Source organism: Poecilia formosa, unplaced genomic scaffold (genome assembly GCF_000485575.1).
Source record: "Poecilia formosa unplaced genomic scaffold, Poecilia_formosa-5.1.2 Scaffold385, whole genome shotgun sequence".
Classification (NCBI taxonomy): Eukaryota; Metazoa; Chordata; class Actinopteri; order Cyprinodontiformes; family Poeciliidae; genus Poecilia; species Poecilia formosa.
In genome coordinates this window covers 430,751-458,133 of record NW_006800324.1, presented here as the reverse complement: position 1 = coordinate 458,133, position 27,383 = coordinate 430,751, and the positions used below count along the sequence as shown (strand labels likewise).

Genomic DNA, 27,383 nt, shown 5'->3' with positions numbered 1-27,383 from the left:
GACAGGGTGAGACTCTTGGCCACTGCCCAAAAGTTGTCCAAACAGGGGTACAAATTGCATGTACAGTCCAATACATGCAATATAAAAGAGTCACAACCAGCTGAAGAGAACAATATTACGTCTACATAACTTACATAACATAGATTAACTATCAACATATTACTGCCTTTGGTGTGACTAAAATCCCTTTTGAATATTTTCCTTCTTGCAGTATTTTCTGTGAGTCATGTGTGCTTTAAAGAATCCACTTCTCGGCTGGAGGTACCAATGCGCTCCATAAATGTCTTATAGCACAAACACGCAGGCCTTGACTTGGGTGAGCAACAGCTCCGCCGCCCACATGGATACGTCAGACTCCGTTTCTCCTTGAAAGACTGAGCATGCCAAGTAAAAAGGACTAAAATACAGTGTTTGTACACTACTGCAAAAACAGCAATGATGAAAAAGGGAAGAAAGGACACAAATGGCAACTCTAAAAGAAAAGAAACAGAACTAATTATCTGATGAAACTCTCTTTTGAAGTCTTATAGCCATGTTTGTAATTATAAAGTCTAAAAATGCCTAAGAAGTTTTCATGGGTAACATTTAAAAGACAATTTAGAAGAAAAAATTGTTTTATTCAACTTCCAAGCTACTGCCAGTCATATGTAGTTACATATTTTCTCCACCAGAGGGCGACAAAGTTTTAAAGAGCTGTGATTTAAAACCCAGTTAGATTTCTGGAGTAATTTCTAGTCGTTTTCTTCAGGCCTTATAAGGACATATGTTAAATTATCTGTAAATATATTCAAATTAATTAACGATAACATACTAACTAAAACTGCACCATAACTACTGCTATGTAAAGAAAGAAAGGAAGAAAGATAGGAATTAGAAAATAAAGAAAGAAACAAAAAATTTAAGCTAGCTAGTTATCCTCTGCTCTGACACTTTTGCCCCTTCTTACTTATAAAATAGCCCAACGTCAGATTAGATGGAAAACATTTTTGAACATCAGTTTTCAAGTCTTGTGTCAATGAATTTCCGTCTGGACTTTGACTGGACCATTTTAACACACAAATACACTTTGAAATAAAACATAACATTATAACTTTTGCTACAATGTTATGTAGCAAAAGCTTTATATTTTTCTGTCCATCCATCTTCCAATCCCCTCTGACCTTCTCTACCCCTGGAGAATAAAGGTTTTCCCACAGGAAAATGCTGCCACCACCAAATTCCACCATTAGAATAACATGTTTGGAGCAAAAATGTAATTGTCCACTTTCTTTCACATATATTGTAGAACTACTTCAACATACTTTTATTCAAGGAAAAGTAAAAAGAAGCTGCCAAGAAATTACTCAAAAGTATTTAGCAAAATATCTACTCGAGTACTGAGTAACTGATTAAATTATCAATCATTTATTATCTAAAAATTACATCATCAGTTGGACCAAAACATAATGTTAAATGGAAATTTTGTTATTTTAAAGATAAAAATGACAATAATTCATATAAGTAAAAAAAAACAAAAACAAAATCAGGCAAAGGAAAATGTTTCCAAATCAGTTTCTTTCGATAAAAAAAACTTCAGAAACTTAAACAGAAACTGCAGGTTTGAGTCTGTTTATGGTGAATTTTTGGTTAAAACATGTTTGCTTTTCATTCAGTGGGTAGAAAATCCAGGAATTTTATACTTTGAAAAATCATAAAATTACTAAAGTAAAAGTACAAATACATCACTCCAAAAAGTTACAAAAGTAAATGTAATTGAGTAAATGTAACGAGTTTCTACCCAACTCGGTTTAAAACCTATTTATTTAGAGGTAGCAGGGTAAAAATGAATAAAATAAGTGATTTTCAGTTTGTTTAGTTAATTTGGATGCTCGTTCTGGTGTTCGGACGCCGCAGCAGCGGGCCGGGTCAGGGAGGGGACTGTTCGGGGTGTGTCCCGTCCCGGCAGCATAAACAGCGGCTCAGCGCTCTCTGCCACGCCGACTCGACGCCTCTCCGCCCCGGCTGCAGCTCGGAAGCGCTCCCCATCGGCTCGCTCACACCCAGGCAGCACCCGTTCATCCACCCATCCGTCCGTCCATCAACCTCCGCATTCAGGTAATCTCCGCGTTTCTAACCATCTCTTCTCTGTTTAAATCACAGGAGGGCAGATTACGGAATTATAATCTGGGTTTTACTGCAGCCTATTTATGGCCTCGATTGGAATAACGGCCTGATGTCAGTAGAAAGCGCGGTGAATAAAGGATCGCGTTTGTTTAATCGGACTTTTTCTTTTGCAGAGGAGATTTAAAAACGGACTAAACGTGTTTTTTATTTGCCTTCGTGCAACGCAGCAGGCGCCATATATGGGACTGAAACTGCAGTTCGCATGTCTGTGGTTGCACACTCACTCACTCACACGCAGTCAGTTCTTACAAGATGAGGGAAATATGGCAAGCAATTTTGTATTTATTCTGTATCCACACCTGCATGGGTACAGCTAGATATTTTTAAAGTACAAACAGTTGTTAAATACAAAAAGAAAGAAAGAAAAATCCCAAATAGAAATTTGGCGCCCCCTCTTGGGTGGCGCCCCTATTCAGTACCCACCCACTTTTTGCATCACTGGTCCTACTAATTAAATCTAATTCGATTTTCTGTATGTATAGAGCTGCAGTTGCAAACAGATGTTATTTTAGGTTCAGCTACTCAGAGTTTTCTGTGAAATGTGACTCCAATTTATTACAATTGCCTGTTCACAGATTTTTTTATAGAGCAAATCTAAGATATTCTAAAGCAAATGCAGCTTTGGCAGCTGAAATAAGTCATAATACTTGTTTACAAAGCTGCCGATCTACAAAATGCATAATTTGCAGTCTAATTTATTTAAAGGTTCGCTAGTTTTTATATTCATAATAAGCTAATAGACCTTACTATAGAGCTCAGTTACACAAGTGAACTCTGCAGTTCACTTGTGCAACTGAGCTTTAGAGCTCAAAATGTTTACTTATTAATTAGTAAACCTATTGCAAAATGTGTTTTTCCTCAGAGTTGACTAATTCAAACTAATTTATAATCATATTGCATCATTGCAAACAATAACATGGTTAGCAAAGATTATTACAATGTTTATGTCAATTACTTTTCTGCCTATTGACCTCATTTTCTCAGCTAAAAATAATTAGTTTACTAGTTCACCTAAAAGAGTTACCTAATGTTTGAGACTCAGATTCTCTTTAGTTTGCTAACAACACAAGGTTTGTCCTTACAAATTGACTAGTAATGTTTATTATGACTTTCCAAGTTAACCAAAGCAACTAAAAATGCAAAATTATTAATAATTAGTGTACTTCATAAATGTCTTTTAGCATCCATAGTACAATTATGACACAATTGCTTTAAATGCAACTATAAACCCCCAAAACGTTAAACTAATATTAAATATTTTTGTCTTCAGAAGAAACTAATAAAGAATAAAATGCACAGTTTTTGCATTACTATTTCATTACAGCAACTAAAAGTAAAAAAAAAAGACGTTAGAATGACTCTTGGTCCTGTCATGAGTCATATTTGGTTTCTATGGAGACAAACTGTTTTGAGGAAGTTTTAGCTCCACATCCTCAAAGTGTCTGACAGCAAAACCAAACTACTCAGGAAGAGGAGTTGAAAGTCAGATATGAGATTTTCCTGAACTAATCATCAGTTTTCTGTCACAGTGCGTTTTCTGTTGGGTTGGACTCTGGGGCGTCTCCTACTGTTGACATGCGGGACATTTCCTTTCAGCTGTTGAGCCCAGATGCCCTAATTTGGCATCCTGTCCTCAAACAGCTGAAGCATGGCTGATAATGCAGGCAATAAACTACAATATAGGTTAAATTAAAAACTTCCTGATGAATGATTTCATTCAGTCACACACCATCAGCCTGCAGAAGCAACTTATCAATGCTAATTAGCAAACGGTGTAGAGGAGGTTGTATTGGTAGAATTAGCGCCCGTTAGCTCATTGGTTTTGGTTTTTTGTAACTCTTCCATTAAGGATTTTTCTCTCATTCTCTCCACAAATATTTGAGATCATCTTTGAGGACACTTTTAACTGCTTATTAAACCGTACAAAACTGTCTTAGCTAAGCTAGCTAGTTAACTAGCTTTAGCATAGTTTCTCCTGAAGCTAACGGCTACGGCAGCTTCAGGGGAAACTAATTTTCATTTAGGGAAAAACGCCACACCCTTCACTACTTCTAGCTGCCTTGTCAGGGGGGGATAAACTCTTCAGTCGTTTTTTAATGCCTGGTTAAGTTTATTTTGTGGTGTTGTCAGTTGTTGGTAAAAATAACTCTGTCATATCCCTTCATAACATGGAGGCCGTCCCTAACCCAGAGGGAAGCAGCAAGGATGTTGGTATGCACAGATCTGTATCTGATGCATCACAACAGAATGAGGAAGAATGGCATTCAAGGAGAAAATGAGTCATGAGAAACCCCCTCCTCTCCGCTGGAGGAAGGCTCTTATTTTTACCAGGGTGGGGGATGGAAACCCCAGACAGGCTGTCAAGGCCTTAAAATCCACTTAACTAAATCTTTGGGTTCTTTTTCAGCAGCAGACGGACCACAAAGCACAATGCAAACGTAGTTTCTCTTCAAATGAATTCAGTTTGAGTTTCCAGTCAGACAACAGAGAGACAGGCTGGTGGACAGTGGGGGAGGGGACGAAGTATGCGAGGACGGGTGGCCCGGCTGCCTGTCCGCACAGGAAGGGCTGGTGGGTCGAACTGGGACACGATCCGTTTGCAGAGGCGCTGAGCGACAATCATATGACCCGTTCTGTTTGACAGCCTGTTTTTATTCCAAAAACATCTTCATGAGTCACCAGGCGAACGCAACGCAAAAACACAACATGGTACAAATTACTTTAATCTAGTTTCCAGTGCAAATATCTTATTGTCAAATAAAATTAACTGAAAAGTAACTTTTCAGCTAGAAACAGCTTTTTTTAGTTAAAAAGTACTGGCATTCCCATATTATAAGTGGGAATGTTCTACCAGTGGAACTAGTGCTTTTTCATCAATATTAAGAAATTATTTGCTTAAACTTGCTTAAAAGTTACTTGTAAGTTAGCTTTGTCTCATTTCAAGTGCACTAATATATTTGCACAGATTTTGCAGAGTTAAATCGACTCTGTGTCGAGTCTATTTGGTTCTTTTCCAAATTGAGTTATTAATTTAACTCTTCCAGAGTTATTCAACAAGAGCTGGATTCATTTTAACACTTTAAATAGTTGTAACTATGCCAGCGCTTGTTGATTTAACTCTGCAAATGTTGCTGTGAAACGTATGAAAACATGTTCCTGGTGCTTTTAGTGGCACTTTTTGTGGAAATTCAAGGCAAATATTGCAGGAAAACAATTAAAAAGTGGCTGAAAAGCAGCATTTGTTGTATATGTTTTAATAAGAGCCACCTGTGATCTGGTGTGACAAACTGTCGTCTCGCTTAGCATTAAAATGAGCTTTTTTTAATTTAGTTTTATTAGTTTCTGATAATATATACGATAAAATATCAGTTTGATTGTGAATAACAGGATGTGTTTCAGTTTTCAGTGTCTGAGCTTCACTGTTACATAAGAGGAAGAGGAGAAACGAGGCGAACAAAAAGGGAAGCTGGTCTCGGTTCCCTGGACTCAGAATCACTTCCCTCTGATCCCTCTGATGGGTCGGGATCAGATTCCTGCCGTGTCTGTGGGCTCAAACTGCATTCCTGTGGAAAAACAAACTGTTAGTTCTTAAATACAAAAAAAAATCGAGTTTAAAACAGCTGGGAATTAAATTTTAAAGATGTGAAGTTCTGGTTTGCTGCAGATTAATTGTTTTCAGTATCTGTTGCGTTTACTGTCCAAACTGCTTCTTGAAATGTAACTAAAAATAAAATGTTCAACTCGAGGTTGCAACCATAAGGAAGGGGGGAAAAAAAATCTAAATTCTGAGAAAAATGTTACAATTCTGAGATTAAAGTTAGAAGTCTGAGAAAACACCTGAATTCTGAAAAGAAAGTTTAAAAAAATTTCAGAAAAAGCAAAAATTTTGAAAAATAAGTTTAAAAAAATCTGAGATTAAAGTCCAAATTCTGAAGGAAAAAAGTCCAATTTCGTAGAACAAAGTCTTAATTATGAGGAAAAAAGGTTAAAATTCTGTGAAAAGACAGGAATTTGACTGTTCTGAGAAAACAGTCAAATTTCTGAGCGAAAAATCACAGATTTAACTGTCAGAATTTTATTTCTCGTAACGTCCCTAATGGTCTTCCATACAACCCGGTTCAGATAAACCTAATCTGTCCCTGTGGCGCCGAGCATCTTCTGGATAAGGATGAAGTGTTTGCTATTTGAGAGCGCAGGTGTTCAGGACAGACATGTTTCTGCTTGTCTGAAAACAAACAACTGGTGGAGCTGATAGAAGAAAACCTGTTAGCGGATGACATACATCAAAAGAAATCTGTGTTAGAATGGCCTAGTCAAAGTCCAGAACTAAATCTAATTAAGGATATGGGGCGAGACTTGAAGAGTGAGGCTCTCTCCAGTAAGACTTGCATCTGGAACTGCAGTGACAGTCGGTTCAACAAAGTCGAGACTGTAGCTGATTACAAATGCAAGCCACACTTTTCAGATTTCAGAAGTTGTTAAGCAGCCGTATCTGCGACCTTGTTGTGGCTTGTGGTTGTAAAGTGACAAAATGTGACAGTTGGTGTGAAACGTTTTGGCTGAAAGTGGGAATTAATACAAAGAACACTGTAAAAACACAAAACCTTAGCAAGTATTTTAGTTTAATTTTTATGGCAAATATCTTAAAAACACTTTAAATAAGACAAAAACTAACAAGTATTTTTTAGCAAGATGTAGAGGCTTGTTTTAAGCTAGTAATTACTTACTATTGACAAAAAATTCTTAGTCCTACTGCAGATTATTTAACTTAACCTGGAAAAATTGTCATTATACGTAAAATAGTATAAAAATGGCACTAGAACTTTTTCATCATTATTAACTTAAAACAAGCTCTGCTGAAAAGTTACTTTAAGTTAGTTTTGTCTTATTATGTGCCATAAAAATTAGACTAAATTACTTGGTAGGGTTTTGTGTTTTTACAGTGTTCAGCAGTAAATTACGTTTTTCTCTTCCTGCTTTGGCTTTCTGCACACGCAGCGTTTCGGTTGCCACCACCAGGATTTCCTCTTGGCGGTGAATCATCCTCACGCTTGTTAATAACCACCCAGAGCCCTGATCTTTATCTGCGTAACCGTGGCGACAGCGCTCAAAGGGCGCGGCGGCCGCAGCCTGAGGCTCATCCACAGTGTTTCCCTCTGTAGGCAGGATGGCAGCGCAGCACGCCGAGTTCCAGCGGGCCGGTCAGAACCCGGGTCTGCAGGTGTGGAGGGTGGAGAACTTCGACCTGGTGCCGGTTCCGGAGAACCTGTACGGCGGGTTCTACACCGGCGACGCCTACCTCATCCTCAACACCATCAAGCAGCGATCCGGGAACCTGCAGTACGACCTCCACTTCTGGCTGGGTGAGAATTAGAGAAAACATAAATATCTCTGTATTTATATTTAAAAACCGAGATGTTTTCAGTTTTCCCGTTGCGACTCTGTTTGACTTGCAAAGCATGATGATGATGATGATGATGATGATGATGGCTCTGACTTTGTTCCTCTGGATTCTCAGTAAACTGTTTTGCTGCTTTGCATGTTTCTCTGAAATTCCTGTAAACATTTTATTATCCAAAAGTTTCTGCACAGAACGGCTCTCCTAGTCACAAAACATCAGTAAACACGACGATGGATAAAATGTAAAATCACTGAATGACCAGCTTCGCCTTTTTTTATTACCACACTGTAAAAACTCAAAATCCTACCAAACGTTTTTATCCAGTTTATTGAGCAAATATCTCAAAATAAAACAAAACAAACTTACAATTAACTTTTCAGCAACATACAGGAGATTGTTTATGTAAATAATTCATTAATATTGATCAAATAAGGAGATATTATTTCACTTACAAGAAACTATTCACATTTTATAAGTGAAATAATCTGACAAATTATTATTTTTAATACTAGAAAAATGTTTTCTATTAATTTTTATAGCAAGAAAAATTTGCACATTTTTTAATATTAAACTAAAAAAAAATTAATATTAAAAAATAATATGTTTTTTAATCAATATTAAAATATTATTTATGTAAAACAAGCTCTTATAGCTTACTGAAAAATTACTTTTAATTAGTTTCCTCTTATTTCTAGTGTATTAAAACATTTGACTAAAAACTGCACAAAAATACTTGGTAAAATTTTGTGTTTTTACAGTGCAGGAATTGGTGACACATTAAAAGCAGAATTATATTATAAAATAGTAAAAACATAAAACTTCCAGTTTCCTTTTTCTACCTACAAACATGCTAGGAGTAACAATAAATAACATTTTATTGGTTTCTTTATTCCAGAAGCAGAATAGTTGATGAATTTGCATCACAAATGTTGGTTTAAGCCATTTTTTTCTTTTACCATATTATCTTAAGCTTACGGTTTCATTATTTGAAGTAAGCTTATCTTTATTGATTCCTTATTGGAACCGACTGTTGGTAGATGATTAAGAGAGCTGTGTTTGGGTGGCTTACGCTTTGATTATGATTGATTTATGTTTTAAATTCACAATACTGTTTGGTGTTTTTGTTTTTAAAAGCTACAACTGAGCACTGTACTTGGTTACGTGTCTCAAAACAACAGATTTCCCACTAGAAGTTGTTATTTTGGTTCCTAAAGGAGCGAAAATCTGGTTCAAACTGGAATCAGATTCAAAATAATTGGAAATATGGAGAAATATCGTTAAATAAATGAAAAATGTTTTGTGTCTTTACAGATTCACTGCTAAATTTAAAGTCTTTGTATCTTTTGGACTAAGAACAAACAATACTGATAAAGTGTATTTATTTTTCCGATGTAGGTGATTTCTGCAGCCAGGATGAGAGCGGCGCGGCGGCCATCTTTACTGTCCAGATGGACGACTTCCTCGGGGGGAAACCCATCCAGTACCGCGAGGTGCAGGGACACGAGTCCAAAACGTTTCTGGGCTACTTCAAATCTGGAATCAAGTACATGGTAGGACGTCTCCAGGTTTCCTTTAGCTAACAGGATTGTTCTGCCTACCGATAGCATGTAAGAGAATCGTCTATTTGCCCTCCAGTTTTGTGTGGATGCACAACATTTCCAGATGAAAACTAACATCCAAAGGTCCCACATGCACATGTTTCTCTGTCTCAGTTACTCTTTTCTTTATGTTTCCTGTTTGAAATAAATAAGTATAAATCTACCTTCCAGAAAGGAGGCGTGGCTTCTGGGTTCAAACACGTCATGACCAATGAGGTGACGGTGCAGCGGGTGCTCCAGGTCAAAGGTCGGCGTGTCGTCCGGGCAACAGAGGTGCCAGTCAGCTGGGACAGCTTCAACCAGGGCGACTGCTTCATCTTGGACCTGGGGGCTGTGAGTCAGACGGAGAAGATCCTCATTAGTTATGGAACAAAATATCATCTGACCAGAAACAAATAAACCAGCTGCTTCTGCTAATTTAATTGGTTTATCTCTGGGCTCTTCCTCTCATCCCGCAGGAGATCTACCAGTGGTGTGGCTCCCAGAGCAACCGCTTCGAGAAGCTCAAGGCTACGCAGGTGGCCAAGGGTATCCGTGACAACGAGCGCAGCGGCAGGGCCCGGGTGTACGTCTGCGACGAGGGAGCGGAGAGGGAGAAGATGACGGAGGTCCGACCGGAAAACCCACTGAAGCAAACGGCCAAACAAACAGAGTCGTTTACTGAAACCGCTGCCTCTGCTCACAGGTTCTGGGGCCCAAACCAGATCTGCCTCCTGGGGCTTCGGATGACGTCAAAGCTGATGCCTCAAACAGGAAGCGGGCGAAACTGTACAAGGTCAGAGCGTGAATGTGTGAGCAGATGAGAGAGGATCGAATCACACCTCCACTTCGTCTGATTACATTTAAACGGTTCTCAGGCTTAGCGGTTAGTGTTACAAACGACTGAATGTCGTCTGCATAGAGAACAATAACCCAAAACCAAACTTCTCCTTTCTGAAGGTTTTACACTTGTTTGACTTCCTCTAGTTTATGTGTGTAAACATAATAAAACAGATTGTCTGGATTGATAGGTGGCCTATTAACTGCTTTACAAACATCCCACACCATTTGCTCAACCATCCAAATCGTTAAGTTCCTGTGTGCCAGTCACTTTTACAGCTTGTAAACATCAGCTCAAAACCAGGCGATTTGAGTCAGGTGACCTGAAAAACGCAGTGAAACTGGTCATGTCAGGGGAAACGTTTGTTAAACGTGCTTAAGCAAGGCTATAGCCAAAACAGGAAGTTAGCGGAAGTGCTGTAGCAGAACTAGCCGCTACAGAATGTTAGTTTTATTGACATCAACATCAAAATAATGTTGTCCACTTAAATTTAGCTTTAGCGCTAGAGCTCAGTTTACTGCAACAGGAAGCTGTAATCCCAGCCAGTCCAATCCCAACTCTCCAGATTCTCCTCAATTCGGGGTGATGTGGACTTCCGGACAGATCCGTCCTCATTCTGGTTGTTTTTTTACGTCGTACTGGTTGGTACTGGGACATGACTCTTCCTGTTTCACATGTTCCAGGTTTCCAATGCCAGCGGCGGCATGACCGTTACTCTGGTGGCGGCGGAGAACCCGTTCGCTCAGAGCGCCCTGGAGTCCGGCGACTGCTTCATCCTGGACCACGGCTCTGACGGCAAGATCTTCGTCTGGAAAGGTCGGCGTAAACTTCGTCACAGGAAGTACTTCTCCCAGCAGCGGAAACTGAACTCAGTGATTCTTTCTCCAGGCAAAGACGCCAACATGGACGAACGAAAGGCGGCGCTGAAGGCAGCCGACGAGTTCATCAAGAAGATGGGCTACCCCAAACACACGGAGGTCCAGATCCTGCCGGAGTCGGGCGAGACGCCGCTCTTCAAGCAGTTCTTCAAGAACTGGCGCGACAAAGACCAGACGGAGGGTCTGGGCGTCGCCTACATCGCCAACAGCATCGCCAAGATCGAGAAGGTGGCGTTCGACGCCGCCAGCCTGCACGAGTCGTCGGCCATGGCGGCGCAGCACGGCATGGTGGACGACGGCAGCGGAGAGAAGCAGGTGAGACGGGATTGGTCAACGCAGCAGCTCTCAGTTAGCTACGGAGCCCCCTGCTGGACATCGGGGGGATTTCTTTTCTTCTGCGTTGAATCGCAAAAGTACGATAGAGTATTAGAGCCATACTACAAAAAATAAACCAAAAGGATAAATAATTTGATAATAAAGTAATTAAATTTCAAGAATAAAGTCAAAATAATATGAGAATAAAATCAAAGTAATACAAGAAAAAAAGCCTTGATATTATGACTTTATTTTCAGAATTTCATTTATTTTTTCTTGTACTTTTGCAATTTAACACAAAAGAAAATAAAATCCCCCCCATGTCCACTAGGGGGCTCCATAATTCTCTCTGCTAACTTTCTGAGTTAAAAGTAACTCAGAATGAGCAGCAAATGTAAAAGCATTACAGTAACACAACACTCATTAATCTGCAGCATTAAATCATAGTTTCTATTGATCTTATTATTGTGAGTTTAGCAGAATATTTCAGGTGGAAATATTTAAGACAATTAAGACAAATACTGATCTATTTCTTCGTCACCATGTCAGATCTGGCGTATTGAGGGATCCGATAAGGTGGCGGTGGATCCGTCCACATATGGACAGTTCTTCGGAGGAGACAGCTACATCATCCTGTACAACTACCGCCATGGAGGACGGCAGGGACACATCATCTACATGTGGTGAGAAGACGCCGCACTTCAGCACCTTTCCTTTCTTCTAACGCGTCTGCTTCAGCGTAGTTTATTAAGCCTCACAGCGGTCGCCCAAATTGGCTTTGATTTTAAATCTTAAGGTTGTGTTTATCCCTGTTTGTACCATATGTTTTCCTTCCACTAAACTTTTATTAGTATTATTAGGTACAGCAGTGACCTCAGTTTCTAATACAAATATTTTAGTGCATGTTATATTTCACATCTTGATATAAAGGTAAGCAAGTGTTTGGTTTGTTAAAAATGTAAATAAAAGCTTTCCACTGTAAAAATCTTAATGTTTTAGTTTCTGGCACTTGAAATTAGACAAAATTAACTTACAAGTAACTTTTTAGCAAAATACAGGAGCTTGTTTTTAGCAAAATATTCCTTAATATTGTTGGAAAAGTTCTAGTTCCACTTGTAGATTATTTAATTTACAACCAAACATTTTCCCATCTTATAAATTAAATAATCTGCCAATGGAACTAGAAGTTTTCATAAATATTAAGGAATTATTTACTTAAAACAAGCTGCTATATCTTCTTGAAAACATACCTGTAAGTTAATCTAAAAACTAGACCAAAAGTATTTTTTCTTTGCTTTTGCAGTGAATTTTTTAAAATTTTCTACCACAGATTTTCCTTCCACTAAACTTTAAGTTAATACAGCCCCTTTGTGGCTTTTCACCGTCTGAAAACTTCCTCATAACTTTTCTGTTTCCAAAATGTTTGGTTTTGTTTTCCAGGCAGGGATCAGACTCCAGTCAGGATGAAATCGGCGCCTGTGCGATCCTCGGCTCCCAGCTGGACGACGAGCTCGGCGGCGGTCCTGTCCAGGTGCGACTCGTTGTTGTCATGGCGACTTCCTCTTTCCTTACGCTCATGAACTCTCTGCTCCGTTTTCTCCTGACCTTTCCATCCTTTCATTCCCCGTTCTGTTTTTATTTTTCTTCCACTGCTTCTTTGCTTGTTGGTTTCTGCCCCGAATCCTCAGGTTGTTGGTGCTCCTATAACCACGCAGGTATTTCCCTCCCTGCCTGCTTCTCCTCCGCTGATGTTGAACTAACCGTATGACCTTTACCTCTGACCTCACCTCGCATGAAAAACATTTTGTGTTTATGTTGCTGCAAGAAAACAATCCATTCATGCAGAATCAGACAGCAACGGCGTACTGGGGCCATTGTAGATGAAAGAAATAAAAAGGATGAGTACATTTCTGCCAAAAGTTCAGAAATTTTGTCATAAATTTCAGAAATTTTCTAGAAAGAAAAAGGACATTTCTGAACTCCAAAAGTAAAAAAATTAGAGGAAAGATTCAGAAATTTCAAAAGTAAAAAAGTTAAACTTTTGAAACAATTAGAAATAGAAAATTTTCTGAGATTAATCTCAAAATTTCTGAGTTTCTAGCAAATTTGTAATTTTCCCAACACTGAAATTTCCATGTTTCATCTCAAAATATCTTAGTTTTTTGGCAGTAATTTACTCCCCTTTCTATCTACAATTGCTTTTATACACCGTTGTAGAAATTGTCCTTCTGCCACATCATCTCCAAACTAACCCCTTTCCTCTATTGCAACGCTCAAAATTGTTTTAATTTAAATAAATCCTATTGCAAAATTTAAGTTTGTGCACCTACAGTTATTTTGAAATGAAAGTACACTCTCCTTCTGTTCTATGGAGATCTAAATTTGTTTTAAAATTGAACCTGAAGTGAACAAGACAAACTAATTTTGCACATTTCCAGTCATTCAATGACTTTAATGTTTATAAAATCACAAGAGAAATCTGTTTAAAACTAAGTACACCCCTGCTGCTTCCTTAATACGGGGAAATAGTAACTAAAGCATTTGCTGTCTTAGCCATGAAAGTGGAGATATTTGTCCGTAACGAACAAACCCTGAATGGAGAAAATTGCTCACACTCATCATGTAGGCACAGTGGTGGCGGTGTGGTGATGTGGGCACATTGGGGTCACTGGGTCGACCTTGAAGGTGAGGCCACCAGTCTGGAAGCTGAAGTTTATCTAAAAACCGCACAGACTAAACAAGAAAAAAGGCACAGTGTTGCAATGTCCTAGTCAAAGGCTGGACCTCAGTCTGATTTAATCGCTGTGGTGGGAGTTGTGCAAAAACAGTGAAGCAACACTGAAAGGAAGAATTAGATGGAAAATGACTGAGTTATTTCTGCTGAAAGGTGTACTTACTTTCTCACTCAACCAATCAGCTGTTTGTTTTTGGGCAAGGTGTACTTTCTTTTAAAACCACATAAATAATAAACATTCTACAGACTTTTACATGAACTAGACCGTTTTCTGCTTTCCTGTTCGCTCCGTTCCCTGCTGACTACGGCGATTCATCCAACAGGAAGTGACATCACCAGCCGTTACAAAGCTTTATGGATATTTGGTCAAACTGCGCTGCAGACATGATGAACGTGCTGTTTCACACGTTCATCACGTCTGTTGATCTGATCCGGAGCTCGTCTGTAAATATTTATCTCTCCTGGCTCTTCGGGATTAACATGATCTGGATTGTTGACTGACGGCGCCGCGTCACAGCTAAAAATAAAGATGGCGGACATGACTTCGAGTCTCCTAACTGCCACAGTTTAACTCTCTGCTGCCATCTGGTGCTTATTATAAAAACTACAGCATAGAACAATTTATTACAGAACGTATTTAAAACGTTCAGTTCTTTTAATTTCAATGATTTTCAGCTCATAGTTAATAAAAAAAATTAAAGGGACCTAAAAAAAATCTAAAAGGGAATTTTAACATAAAAATGTGGCATTGTGGCTTGCAGGTTGATAGAGAAGGTCACAATAAACGATTCCTAAATAAACTGTCTGTTCACACTGTGAAAGCATATTGATTGAAAGTTGAGTGGAAGGAAAAAGTGTGGTAGAAATATGTTTGTAGGCAAGATTCAACTGTGAGTCGTCAATAAAACACTACAAGAAGGTTAAGTCACTAAATAAGCTGGCTGTTCACCAACATGGATACATAGTCATGAAAAGTTTAGTGGAAGGAAAATCTTTTTTAAAAAACTTGAGATGAATGCTTGGATAGTTGGCTTTACTAGAAATTAGGTTTTTGTGGCTTACTCTCCATATGGAAGGTGTCAATGGCCGTCCAGTCAGAAGTTGTAGATTTTTAAAAAACAGTTTTCCTTCCACTAAACTTTACATTAATATGCTTGCACTATGGTTACCAGCCAGCTTCTTTAGTGATGATCCTTGAGTCTTAGCCTGTTTGTGGAGCATTTTAATGACAACTCAGAGTGGTTAAGCCACAGTTGTAGCTTGCCTACATATACTTTTTCCTTCCACTAAGCTTTCCATCAATATGTTTGTATATTAGTGAACAGCCAGCTTGTTTAGAGACGGTCTATCATGGCTTACCCTACATGTAGAGAGTGCTAGTAAGCAGTTGCATTAATTTAATCAGTTTATCCTTCCACTAAACTTTCCATCAAAATGTTTGCACATGGATTAACAGTGATTGAGTCTCAACCTGCTTGTAGAGAGTTTTAATGACAACTCACATTTCCAGTCATATGTTTGCACTCAGCAGTGATTGTGTAGACAATAACATGATTGTATTCATTGATCGTTTTGATGACGTTGATCTTGATCAGCATTTGATGATGTGGATAACACACAGCTCTGAGCTCTGAGCGTCCCGTCTGGGCCGGCTAACGCTGCTGTCTGTGCGCCAGGTGAGGGTGGTCCAGGGCAAGGAGCCGGCCCACCTCATGAGCCTGTTCGGCGGCCAGCCCATGGTGGTCTACAGGGGCGGGACGTCCAGAGACGGAGGCCAGTCGGCTCCGGCAGAGACCCGGCTCTTCCAGGTGCGCTCCAACTCTGCGGGGCACACCAGAGCCGTGGAGGTGAGTGGTGATCGTCACGTCGTTCTGTCTGCTTCTTGTTTATCTATTTGGAGTCGATTTATCCCGTGAAGAGGCCCGGCGCCAGCCTTAACAAGTGTCGCCTGCTTAGCCGGAGCAGAGCTGATTCCTCTGCGCCTCAGAGCAGATTAAACGCCGTGCAGCGCCGCAGAGAGAGGTCTGCTCGGTTATTAACAGACACACTGTAGTTTATTTTCAGGCGCCGTCCTGCTGGCACCATAAACCTTCTAGATCTGTATTAATCCGCTACTGAAAATAGTCCCCAAACACCATTTGCTCTTGTTTGACTACGAATTGATGTGCTGCAAAAAAACTGAAAGTATTTTTAGTCCAGTTTCTACTGCAAATATCTAATTGAAATAAGGGAAAACTAACTTACAAGTAACTTTTTAACAACATTAATGTTGTTAAAAAGTTAATTAACATGATTAAAAACTCAGTTTCACTGGCAGATTATTTCACTGTTCATATGGTAAAAATGTCTTGTTATAATTTAAATGTTCCAGTCAAACTAAAACTTTTAAATCAACATGAAGAGGGAGGATCTGGGTGTTTTAACTCCCTCACTTTTCATTGCTTTGCTCTAAAACCTGCATTTCTGTGGCGCTGTTTTAATTCCATCTATCTAATTCTGCAGTGAAACTGATGTGACCGCAGATATCTATGGAAGCAAACAATGACAAAACAGTTTGTGGTGTGATTTTATCTCAGATATGCGTCTGACTCATGTTCCACCGATGTACCTTATTATACTTTAAATAGGACAAAACTAACTTATAAGTAACTTGTCAGCAATAAATACAAACTTGACTTAAGCCAATAGTTCCTTAATATTAATGAAAGGTTCTAATTCCATAGTCGGATTATTTCAATTATACCTAGTACTTATTCATTAATATTAAGGATTTACTGACTTAAAGCGGACCTATTATGTAAAATTCACATTTTGCACGTTTTTAATAAACCCTTTGGGTTTCTACTGCTTCTAAAAACAGTTTAAACGTTTAAAAAAAAAATTCACTCTGGTGGTTATTGTTTCATGTTTTTTGGTGTCTGGAAAATGAGCCGTTTCACAAACTTCCTGATAGTTAAGTAACAACCGAGGGAACTCAGCTGTTACCTAGGAACCCCAGAAGAGTTCCGCCCGTCACCTAGCAACCCAAGCTGAGCTTCTGCAAGTTTGGTCAGCTAGTTTTAACCACTGTACAACGGCTGCTGGAAAAGACAAGTGTTTTGCTGTCGACTTGCCATACAGGAACCTGCATTCTTGTTGTAGCGCAGGAGGGTCCACTTCTGCTTTTCAATTACACAATTGTATAATTACACATTTGTTTGCAGTCATTTTTACGTGTGAGTGTAAACGTTTAGAATAGCAGCAGCTTATCTGGATTTAAAGTGACAAGATGTCCGAAAACAGCTCAAAATAAGCAGAACTAATTAGACTAAAATCTGATTATCTAAGAATTATTTGTGCAAAAATTGTAATGAACATTTTTCATTACATTTTTCCATCCTAACCTGTTCAAGGAATCATAATAGGTCACCTTTAAAACAAGCACCTATATTTCCCTGAAAAGCTCCCTGTCGGTTTTGCATTAGAAACTAAAGCAAAAGTAGATTTTGTGTTGTTTTAGCCCGTTAGCCTTCAGCCTCTCTGTGTTCCTGCAGCTCGACGCCGTGGCCTCCAACCTGAACTCCAATGACGCTTTCGTTCTTGTGAGCCCCGACGGCGCCTCCCTGTGGGTGGGAGTGGGCGCCAGCGACACGGAGAAGCAGGGAGCTCAGCAGCTGTGCGGCATCCTGGGAGTGTCGGCGTCCGACGAGCTTTCAGAGGGAGGAGAAACTGGTGAGCACACTGTAAAACACAAAACCTTACCAAGAAATCATCGTCTAGTGCAAATATTTAGTGAAATAAGTCAAAACTAACTTAGAAGTTACTTTTCAGCAAGATATAGGGGCTTGTTTTAGGTAAATAATTCCTTAATATGATTAAATATGGACAGATTATTTCACTTATTTCAGAAATAATTCCGATTTTAAAGGTGACATAATCTACCAGTGGAACTAGAACTTTAACATCAATATTAAGGAATTATTCACTTAAATCAAGCTCCTGTTTCATGCTGAAAAGTTACTTGTAAGTTAGTTCTGTCTTTCTTCAAGTGAACTACGATATTTGTATTATAAAGTACTTGGTAAGATTTTGTGTTTTTGCAGTGTAAGGCGGTCATTAGCTACAGTAAACCTGGTTTACTAGAAGACAAAGGGTTCTTAAAGTGACGGCGTGTTATTTTTCCAGATCAGTTCTGGGCCGCTCTGGGCGGGAAGGCAGAGTACCGCACCTCCACCAGACTCAAGGACAAGATGGACGCTCACCCGCCGCGACTCTTTGCCTGCTCCAATAAAACCGGGAACTTCATCGTAAGTTTTTCCCAACAAATTTTAAAACTCCTGACAATGTCCAGAGAAAAAAAAAGAACTAATTAAGACGGGATACCAGCTTCGGTTCACCCAAAATGTTTACCCAACAACCGTTCTCCCTCACAGATCGAGGAGGTTCCCGGGGAGATGACCCAGGATGACCTCGCCACTGATGATGTCATGATCCTCGACACCTGGGAGCAGGTAAACATCACAACTTCCTGTCTGCTATCAGTTCTGTGCTAATAAGGACGATGATATAACCTGAACCAAACCTTTTTCACTTCAGGTGTTTGTTTGGATCGGAAATGAAGCTCAGGAGGAAGAAAAAACTGAAGCAATGGCGTCTGGTGAGAATAAACAGAAAATATTCACACCTTACAAACGGAAACTAAAGAAACTTTCGTAAAAACACGAAATCTTAACTATTCTCAGTCTAGTTTCTAGTGCAGATAACTCAGTACTCTTGAAATAAGAAAAAAACTAGCTTTCAAGTAACTTTTCAGCAAGAAACATGAGCTTGTTTTAAATAAATAATTCCTTAATATTGGTTTTAAAAAGTTCTTGTTCCATTGGTAGAATATTCCACTGTTACCTAGCAACGCCCAGTCCGTCACCTAGCAACCAAGTTCTAGTTGCACTGGCCAATTAATTCACTTATTACAAGACATTTTTCCCATGTTATAAATAAACTAGAACTATTCATCAATATTAAGGAATTATTGACTGAAAACAAGCTCCTATATCCTGCTGAAAAGTTATTTGTAACTCGTAACTAAAGTTTTGTCTAATTTAGTGAACTAAGATGTACTGCTGTTCTAGAATAGTGGTGTCCAAACTTTTTGCCAAAACTGGCTAATTTGAAATACTGGTGGGTCACAAAATTAGTTAAATCAAATTAATTTTTAGTTTTACCTGCTCAAAAATAAGAAATTTTAAAAATCTGTATATCATTAATGATTCAAAGCCATAAAAAGGGATTCAAACTGTTGCCTTATTAAAATAAAACACATTTTTAAATTTGTTTGATCATTATTGTTTCAGATCAAAAAGGGCTAAATACCGGATTTCCATTTTATGTTGGGAAGTCACAGGTGTCAAACTCGAGGCCCAGGGGCCAAATCTGGCCCACTCTAGCTTTATATGTGGCCCTCTGGACTCCAAATTACATCAATAAGTCCCTCCAGTTTTTCACTAATCTGCAAAATTCACAAAATCAAAATTTTTTCTGATTTTTACTGCACTTTTTTTCTCAAAATTGGCCAAAAAAAGTGACAGCTGCCTGAGCCTCAGGTTATAGTCCGTGATCGATATGGCGATTATTAAAAAGCCACATATAACGCAAGTATTGTAAAAAAAATCTTTACTAAATTAGCACCACAAAATGTGTCATTTTGATTGAAAAGTTTGATTTAATTTTAAGAAACACTTACTGAATGCTGGTATTTTACCAGTTTAATTGGTTTTATCAGTATATTCTGGCTGAACCGGCCCTTTAAGAACATTCAGTTAAGACCCTGATGAAATCAGTAAAGATGGCTTCCTGCTCCCTCAGCGGTGCGCTACATCGAGACGGACCCGGCCAACAGAGACGCCCGGACCCCCATCGTCAAGATCAAGCAGGGCTTCGAGCCGCCCACGTTCACCGGCTGGTTCCTGGGCTGGGACCACGACTACTGGACCAGCGACCCGCTGGAGCGGGCCATGGCAGAACTGGCTCTGTGAGCGAATCACAGCCATCGTCACTCTTCCTCTTCAAGCATCATGCAACGAACGCCAGGAAAGGCTTTGTTTCTTAGCTTCCAGCTCACTTTGTTTTAGTTTTTAGCCATTAGTGCCACATCAGTGCCTTCGTTTGTATTAGAACCAACAGGAGAAATTTTGTTTTGCACTTTTAAACTTTTATCGAAGACTGTTCTAATTTTATATTGAATCCGCAGCTCAGATGGAAAACAAGCGATGCCTTAATCTCATTTCGTTTAACGTTTTAAAGGTACAGGACCTGTTTGCTGATTTCTTTCATTTCTGTATTTATTTTTTAATTATCGCCAGAAACCAGACTCCTTTAAAAAGAAATGCAGCTGCTTCCGTTTCAAATAAACCAAATTCAACACATTTCTGTCGTCTTTCATTCACAAACCAGCTCACAAATGTGTCTGTGGGTCGAGTCTTTATTTAAAGTCCTCATAAATATTAAATATTGAATTTAAAAATCACAGAAAACAAGCTGGTAAAAAATAAGATGCATAAACTTTGAACATCCTCAGCTCTGGTGTTGTGTATGGAGTTGTTGACAAAAGCTTTAAATTTATGGTTTTTGTTTTTCAAAAGTAAACATGTAAAAATTACAACATATTAGGGCAATTGTAGATAAAAATTCTAAGAAATTTTTGAGAAAAAAAACAGTAGAAATTTCTGAGTTTCAAAACTCAAAAACTTTCAACTTTTGAAACTCAGATCATTTCTGAAAGTCAAAAATCTTCTAGTAAATTTCCTGTAAAAAATTAGTAAAAATAATTTCTGAATCTTTTTTTTATTCAGAAATTTCCTTTTTTTTTGTCTCATGTTTTCAGGATTTTTGGCAGAAATTTTCTTAAATTAATTTCAAAATTTCAAGTTTTTTTGTTGTAAATTTGCTCCAACCACAGAGTGTAAAGTGTAGTTGGAGGGTTTTCCTTCTTCCTGTGATAAAAATGTGATTCCACTCACTTTCTGCAGAAAACTACTAAACTGCTGCAGCAGCACAAACTGATCAGTCAAAACATTATGACCACTGACTGGTGGGAGTGAAAAAAAGTAAAATGTTGGAATTCAGGGTTTCTTTTTCAGATTTCACACTTTTCCAGAAAAAAAAAAAACATTTTTCAAGCATTTATTAATGACATTTTGGATACTTAACTATAAGATTCACTAAATGTGTTTTTTAATTTAAAATATCAACAGTTAATTTCTAAGACGGAGCAGGAAAGTTGGATCAACCAGGGAGAAAGTTAACATCCTATGAGTCAGGAAGGAATGGATCAGATTAAAGAACATGGATCCAGAACCAGCAGCGGGATGAACAGTGAGTGAAAGGAAAAACATTTTAGTCGGATCTTTCATTGATTCAATGAAGAATCCAGATGATGCGTCAAAGTCGCTACTTTTGATCCCGATCTTTAGTGAAGTGGTCATAATGTAATGCCTGATCACAACATGCTACAAACAGTTCAGCTAACATGTTGTACGTTATATTTAATAGATTAACAGAAAGTATTCGGTTTGCTAAAAATGTGAATAAAATCTCCCTACACTGTAAAAACACAAAATCTTACCAAATTCATTTGGTCTCATTTCTACCGCAAATAACTTCACACATCAGAAATAAGACAAAACTAACAAGTAACTTTCCAGCAAAAAACAAAAACAAAAAAACTTGTAAGTAATTTTTCAAGCATATTGTTTCAATAATATCAGTGGAACTACAACTTTTTTGATCAATATTAATAAATTATTTACTTAAAACAAGCTCCTATTTCTTGCTGAAATGCTACTTTTGAGTTTTGTCTTACTTCAAGTGTACTACGATGTTTGCAGTAGAAACTAGAATGGAGGTAAATATTTTGTGTTTTTGCAGTGTGTGGCTGAAATGTGGTGAAATGCTGTCAGTGTTATAACATCAGGACAGGTTAGGTGTGGATGTGTGTTTATCTTTGATTTAACAGCAGGAGATTTGGTTTGAGGTTTCTTGGATCGTTCAGTTAAAACAATTTAAGGAGTTTTAAAATCCAAACAGCTGCTTTCAGAGGCAGAAGGCCGACCTGACCCGTCTCTGAGTGTCTGTGTGTGTGTGGGGGTTCTCCCTCAGTGTCTCTTCAGGCTGTGCAAAATGTCCATTGGCAGCGGGAAGATGATGGTGGAGTTCTTCTCGGCAGCGATGGTGTTGAGGGTCTGCAGGTAGCGCAGCTGCAGAGCCGATGGGGACTCAGAGATCACCAGGGACGCCTCCTTCAGGGCCCGCGACGCGTTCATCTCACCCTCAGCCGCGATCACCTGCAGGAGGAAGAGGAGGAGGAGGGCCTTCATCTCCACATAAAACCTAAGATTCAAACAACTACTACCAGATTTTCCAGAGATAAAACACTAAAGCTACGTCCACACTGCAGCCTAATGTGGCCTGTATCTAATATTTTCACGTCAGTCTGAACATCACAGATCGTTGTTTTTTCCAGGATATTTGGATACGTGTTCTTAAATCCGATACGTATCTGATCATTTTAAATGTGACCGAGTCTATTCGGTCGGCTTGCATTCATCCGACCTGAACCTGTCAGGTCTCCCGTTTTGGTCGGGAAACGACCGTATTTTATCCTCTTTCCCGCCGTGCTCCCGTTTTAGTATTATCCTGTAAATTGCCCGTATTTGGTCACCAACTCTCTCCTCCCCGCTCTACCGGGTATGCCTGAACGTCATCGATACTCGACAAACGTCACTAATCTGAGTCCGGGACAAAAACAATAAACATGGCAGACGGCTATGAGGATTAAGTTGTTAATATGCCGACTCCAGTCGGACAACAACTTTAAAATCTGAAGATATGCTCCACCGTTAGCATCCATGTTTACTCACGTAAACACCGAACACGGCTTCTTCTTCTTCTTTTTATTTTATTATGGCAGATTGGAAGCAGCTCCCAGGAGCACACCGCCACCTACTGTACATGAGCGTGTAGCACTAAGCACTTCTTTTTTTCGTTACGTCAGACGTTACTGCGCCCTCTACTGCGCATGCGGGACACTTACAGGTCGTTTATAGTTCACATACAAGTGGGACATATTTGGAAGTGTGAACGACCACAGCAAGAAAAAAAAAAGGATTTGGGTCATTTCAGGCTGAAATGTGAACGTAGCCTAAATTAAGCCTTTATGTTGAGCTTCTCAGCACGACATTATTAAATGCCACATGAAGGGATAATGGGCCTTTATCGTATTGTTTAAGATTCATGGTGATAAATCAGTCATCCTGGCTGACGGCGCTGCGCTCCGCCTCACCTTGGCTCTGGCCTCGCGGCTCGCCTCCGCCTCGGCCGCCATGGCTCTCTGCAGCTGCAGAGGCAGCTTCACGTCCTTGATCTCCACGCGCTCCACCTTGATCCCCCAGTCGTGTGTGGCTTCGTCCAGAGTGGCCTACAACATTCACAACTAACTTCCTGGCTACTCTTCACTGTGTAGCTAATCTTCTTTAAATGCTTTAACTTTTCAAAATGATGTTTGGCACAGTGCTATTAAATTGTACTTTCAGATTTTTCTTGGTGCCAATTATGTTGCTCTTTTTGCTCCGTTTCCTAAATGTAATCTTGAAAATGGCCAGTTAAATGTGTAAATGCTGCTTTTCCATGTTTAAAAATCTAGTTAATTCATTCATAGTTCCCACAAGTCTGAACCAGACGTTGTCTGCACCATCTTGGTAGGCAATGGCATCATGAGGCACATAAAGAAAATATGTGGACACTCTGAACCACCCTACAAGAGAAAGATACATGAACAAAATGGCTGCTGCCGGAATCGATAACTCTTCTTGTGAAAACAAGTTTCTGGTGACTGGCAGGGTAAGTACATGTCCATGTTAGCTAGCAGATAAAAGCCACATTAGCTAAGCTAATTTTGCTAGCTCGGCCGCAAGTACTACAGTACTCAAGCAGTTGTAATGTACTTATATTGTTTATAAGGTAGATAGGAACAAAGCAAGAACTAGTTCTAATTGTTGTCACAGCAACTCAATAGCAACTGCCTACCAAGATGGCTGTCAGTTACAAAGTTCATGGAAGTGTGACGTCACATTGAAACGAAGCTTCATTTCCATACTGTAGATTATTTTAGAGGACGATACTTTGAGAAGGAGGTTAAGCACAAGGAAAGAGAATCATAGCCGAGCTAAATCAACAAACCTTCATTTTTGATGAATGGTGGAGGGGTTGTGTGTTCTACCTGCATGTTGTGAGCGATCTCCTCGCGGTCGGACAGGATCTCCGCCAGGTTCTTGGTGCCCAGGGCGTTCCTCAGGGTGGTCTGGGCCAGCAGCCGCGTGGCAGCGTCCGCGTTGGTGATGTTGGCCACGGCCAGGGTGGCGTTCTGGACCCGGTAGTACACCACGCCATCAACGCACACCGTCACCGAGTCTTTGGTCAGAACCTGACAGAACGGGAACGTTTTCATGTTGGAGCTCAACAAATTCATCTGAAGGTTAATTATCACAGCATTTTTACACTAAAATCAGTTTTTATTTGCTTTGTGCTGTTTTAACTTTCTTAGACATTGAATTTTGTTTCTTTATTAACTCTAAGCCATAATCACTAAAATAATAAATGCTTGAAATATACCATAAGTGTATAAAAAGCAAGTCGCACCTCTTGTGGCGGGATGTCAAAGATGATAGTTCGCATGTCCACATTGATAAAGACGTCGGTGCACGGTACGATGAAGAACAACCCTGTTGTGTCACAAGAACGTAAATAAGATTTACCAGTGTAAACACAATAATGAGAAACGCCGTCAAGTCAGACTCTGCTGATGAAACTGCAGCTGTGCACAGGGATGGATGTTTGCATGCTTCGGTCTCCATGACTGGCAACACATCAGCAATGGACTTAGAGAAACGACTGTTGCTCTTCATCTGTCTGGGTTATGAGGCAATTTCTAAAGAATTTGGAAAATTGCTAAATAAAAAAGTTTCTGAAGAAAATACCAATCAACGAACACAAGTGAATGCTTTCTACATGTTCTTGTTTCTTCACAAGAACTCCAAAGCTCAAAGAATGACCCAGTGTTATAATGTCACTTTTAAGACTTTTTAAGACCTTTTAATGCTAGCTTGAATTAAATTTAAGACCAAAAAACTATAGATATAGGGATCCTACTGGCTCATATGGGTTGGCAACAGAAGTGAGCCAGTGGCAGAAATGATCGTCGTCCACCATGATAGACAAATAAAAAGCTACCTAGCCAGCTAGCAAATTCATATTAGCAGCTAGTTAGCGGTAGCCTCAACCATCTCAAGTTGCAGAACAAATGAAGACATCCGCCTGCGATTCAAAATTTTTCCGCACAGAAAAGTCCGGCAAGCAAAAAAAAATCTAAATACAATAGCTTACTTGAGGCCAATTTACACGTTTTAAAAGTATTTAAGACTTTTTAAGGATGCCCTGTTATGTTGTCATCACATCCAATTTATCTTCCAAGCTCTCAACCAAACAGTCCCCTCTGGTATATATAACATAAATATATTTTTATCTTTGTTGCTAAAAATAAGTTAAAGAAAATGAGGCGATGTGAAAACCGGAGCCGTTTAAACCCAGACGTACCCGGTCCCTTGGCTCCTCCTTTCAGGATGCGCCCAAGGCGGAAGATAATGGCTCGCTCGTACTCCTTCACTATCTGAACAGAGAAAACACAAGGATACGTTCTGTATTTTTAATATGTAAAATAAATAAAAACAAAATAAATATAGAAAACGAGACACTTATAGAGTTCCACCATGTTCAACGTACAGCTCTGGATAAAAAATGAGAGGTCCATTGTGAAAAGTGAAAAGCAATTGAACTCTGCTAAAGTTTGAAGGCATAAGATGCAAGCAGACCGGAGACCGCTCCATAAGCAGGAAGTGAATAGGAAGTTTAGGGAATTCTGGGTAAAAACAAAACAAATGTGTGAGTCTAGCGCTAGCGGGAGAAATAGAGAAATAACTTGTGGGCTTTTACTAAACAAAAGAGAAATCCTACATTTCTGTTTCTATTCTGTGAAAAAGGATGCTGCGCTCTGTGTCTACCTCATAGGTTTTTGTGTTGTTTGCTTGGTGCAGCGCCACCACAGGCGATTGGGGGAACAGGTTTCCTAATGGTTTGATTCATTTGACTCAGTGTAGTGTGAAAGCGAACCGCACAAGCTGAAAATGTAACAAAAGTTTCAATTTTGGTTCCCAATCAAACTGAGTCTTCCGGACTAGTCAAATATATGCTAACACAAAAAATTTAATTAAATTAGTTTGTGTTTGCTTTAAAACCAGGTCTAACTTAGATTTGATAACCAGCTGACCTTATAGCACATCCAGATGGAGAGAGGGAACGTGACCAGCACCAGCAGGAGAGAAAGTCCAACCAGCACCCAGCCGAACATGCCAAGGCCAGAGTCTGTGTGGTCCAGAGCTAGGAGAATAAATAACAGTGTTAAGATTATTTCTTACACTTCCACCTAATATTAGACCAAACTGTTCTTCCTCCCTTTCATTTTCTTACATTGTTGTAAATTCAGCCAACAGTGGCAGGAAAACAGTGATCTCTCATTTCCCTATTAACCAGAATATTTACAAGTCTCCTTTCATGCACAGACATAACTTACCAACACTTTTTCAACCAGTTTCCTTTATTTAAATTATCTCTATAATATCTTTAGTTTATCCTTCTCCCTCTTTCATTTTCTTTCACCAAGTCTTCTTTTCTGAGGTGAAGGAGCAGAGAGGCATCTGGCCAAATCAGTGCCATGAGGGAGATGTTAAACAGGCACGTGTTATTGGAAATCTCACATCTTCAACAAATAATTATGGTCTGTATTTTGTTGCTAAGAAACAAAGTAAAGTTGTTCAAGTTACGATGAAAGTGAAGCGGAACGGCGTTTTTATCATAAACCCTACCGGTTACATTATGTGGAAAAAGGAACCATGAATTCACCTTAATTTAGACAAAAACTTGTTTTTAATAACTTTTTCCAAGAAGAAAACTAAACAAAACAGGCATTGTGCAAATTGTACTGGTATTGATAATACTATCTTTAACAGACTGATAACATATGAAGGCTCTGAAGAGGCTAAATAATGCAAAGAGCCTAAATAAAACCTCTCAACATTGCCGAAAAAAATCAAGTATAAAACTTAGCATTCAAAGGCAAAAACAGGATCCATTACAATAAACAATCCAGAGTTACTGAATGAAAACTTCCTGTTAGCATGGCGGCTAGCTGATTACTGCTAGCTCTGATTGGCTGTTTCTGACTGAGCGGAGTAATTATGCAGAACAGGGAGGAGATCGATTTTTTTTATTTTTAGAGATTATCTGTCTCATGTTTGGACAGCGAAAGTTTTAATACGTATGTAAAATGTATTTTTAAGTTGGAGATTATTTGTCTCATGTTTGGACAGCGAAAGTTTTAATACACATG

The 27,383-nt window shown here is 39.2% G+C and overlaps 3 protein-coding genes and 1 long non-coding RNA gene across 5 annotated transcripts in view; 1 reads left to right on the top strand and 3 right to left on the bottom strand.

The window, feature by feature from the left end:
• Nucleotides 1–1,916: 1,916 nt before the first annotated feature.
• On the top strand, nucleotides 1,917–20,300 carry gsna (gelsolin a). 2 transcript variants are annotated; one of them, XM_007575666.2, is made up of 17 exons: nucleotides 1,917–2,094; nucleotides 7,326–7,526; nucleotides 8,960–9,114; nucleotides 9,334–9,495; nucleotides 9,621–9,770; nucleotides 9,848–9,937; nucleotides 10,666–10,798; nucleotides 10,871–11,175; nucleotides 11,725–11,858; nucleotides 12,616–12,706; nucleotides 12,864–12,890; nucleotides 15,586–15,756; nucleotides 17,443–17,620; nucleotides 18,074–18,195; nucleotides 18,322–18,399; nucleotides 18,485–18,545; nucleotides 19,751–20,300. In XM_007575666.2, the coding sequence occupies exons 2-17, from the start codon at nucleotides 7,331–7,333 to the stop codon at nucleotides 19,918–19,920; spliced, it is 2,223 nt and encodes a 740-aa protein (XP_007575728.1). In that variant the 5' UTR covers nucleotides 1,917–2,094; nucleotides 7,326–7,330; the 3' UTR covers nucleotides 19,921–20,300. The 2 variants fall into 2 exon arrangements, with proteins under 2 accessions (XP_007575728.1, XP_007575729.1); XM_007575667.2 differs by lacking the exon at nucleotides 12,864–12,890 and having other exon boundaries at nucleotides 1,920–2,094.
• Nucleotides 5,407–7,319, bottom strand: LOC103154399 (uncharacterized). Its single transcript, XR_477923.1, has 2 exons — nucleotides 7,125–7,319; nucleotides 5,407–5,726 (listed from the first exon to the last, which is right to left on the bottom strand). It is a non-coding gene; the product is annotated as an uncharacterized LOC103154399 (long non-coding RNA).
• Nucleotides 20,301–21,742: 1,442 nt separating the features above from the next.
• LOC103154398 (erythrocyte band 7 integral membrane protein-like) overlaps nucleotides 21,743–27,383 on the bottom strand; it is a 28,032-nt gene continuing 22,391 nt past the window's right edge. The window contains exon 9 of the mRNA XM_007575664.2: nucleotides 21,743–22,006. The gene's annotated coding sequence lies outside the window, so the exon portion shown is untranslated. The remainder of the gene's footprint in view (nucleotides 22,007–27,383) is intronic.
• The window catches only part of LOC103154397 (erythrocyte band 7 integral membrane protein-like), a 14,523-nt gene continuing 9,139 nt past the window's right edge, over nucleotides 22,000–27,383 (bottom strand). Inside the window, exons 2-7 of the mRNA XM_007575663.2 lie at nucleotides 26,265–26,374; nucleotides 25,535–25,607; nucleotides 24,581–24,663; nucleotides 24,162–24,365; nucleotides 23,226–23,360; nucleotides 22,000–22,227 (exon numbers count right to left, since the gene is read on the bottom strand). Of these exons, the coding sequence (XP_007575725.1) occupies nucleotides 22,039–22,227; nucleotides 23,226–23,360; nucleotides 24,162–24,365; nucleotides 24,581–24,663; nucleotides 25,535–25,607; nucleotides 26,265–26,374 (794 nt within the window). The 3' untranslated portion in view covers nucleotides 22,000–22,038. The remainder of the gene's footprint in view (nucleotides 22,228–23,225; nucleotides 23,361–24,161; nucleotides 24,366–24,580; nucleotides 24,664–25,534; nucleotides 25,608–26,264; nucleotides 26,375–27,383) is intronic.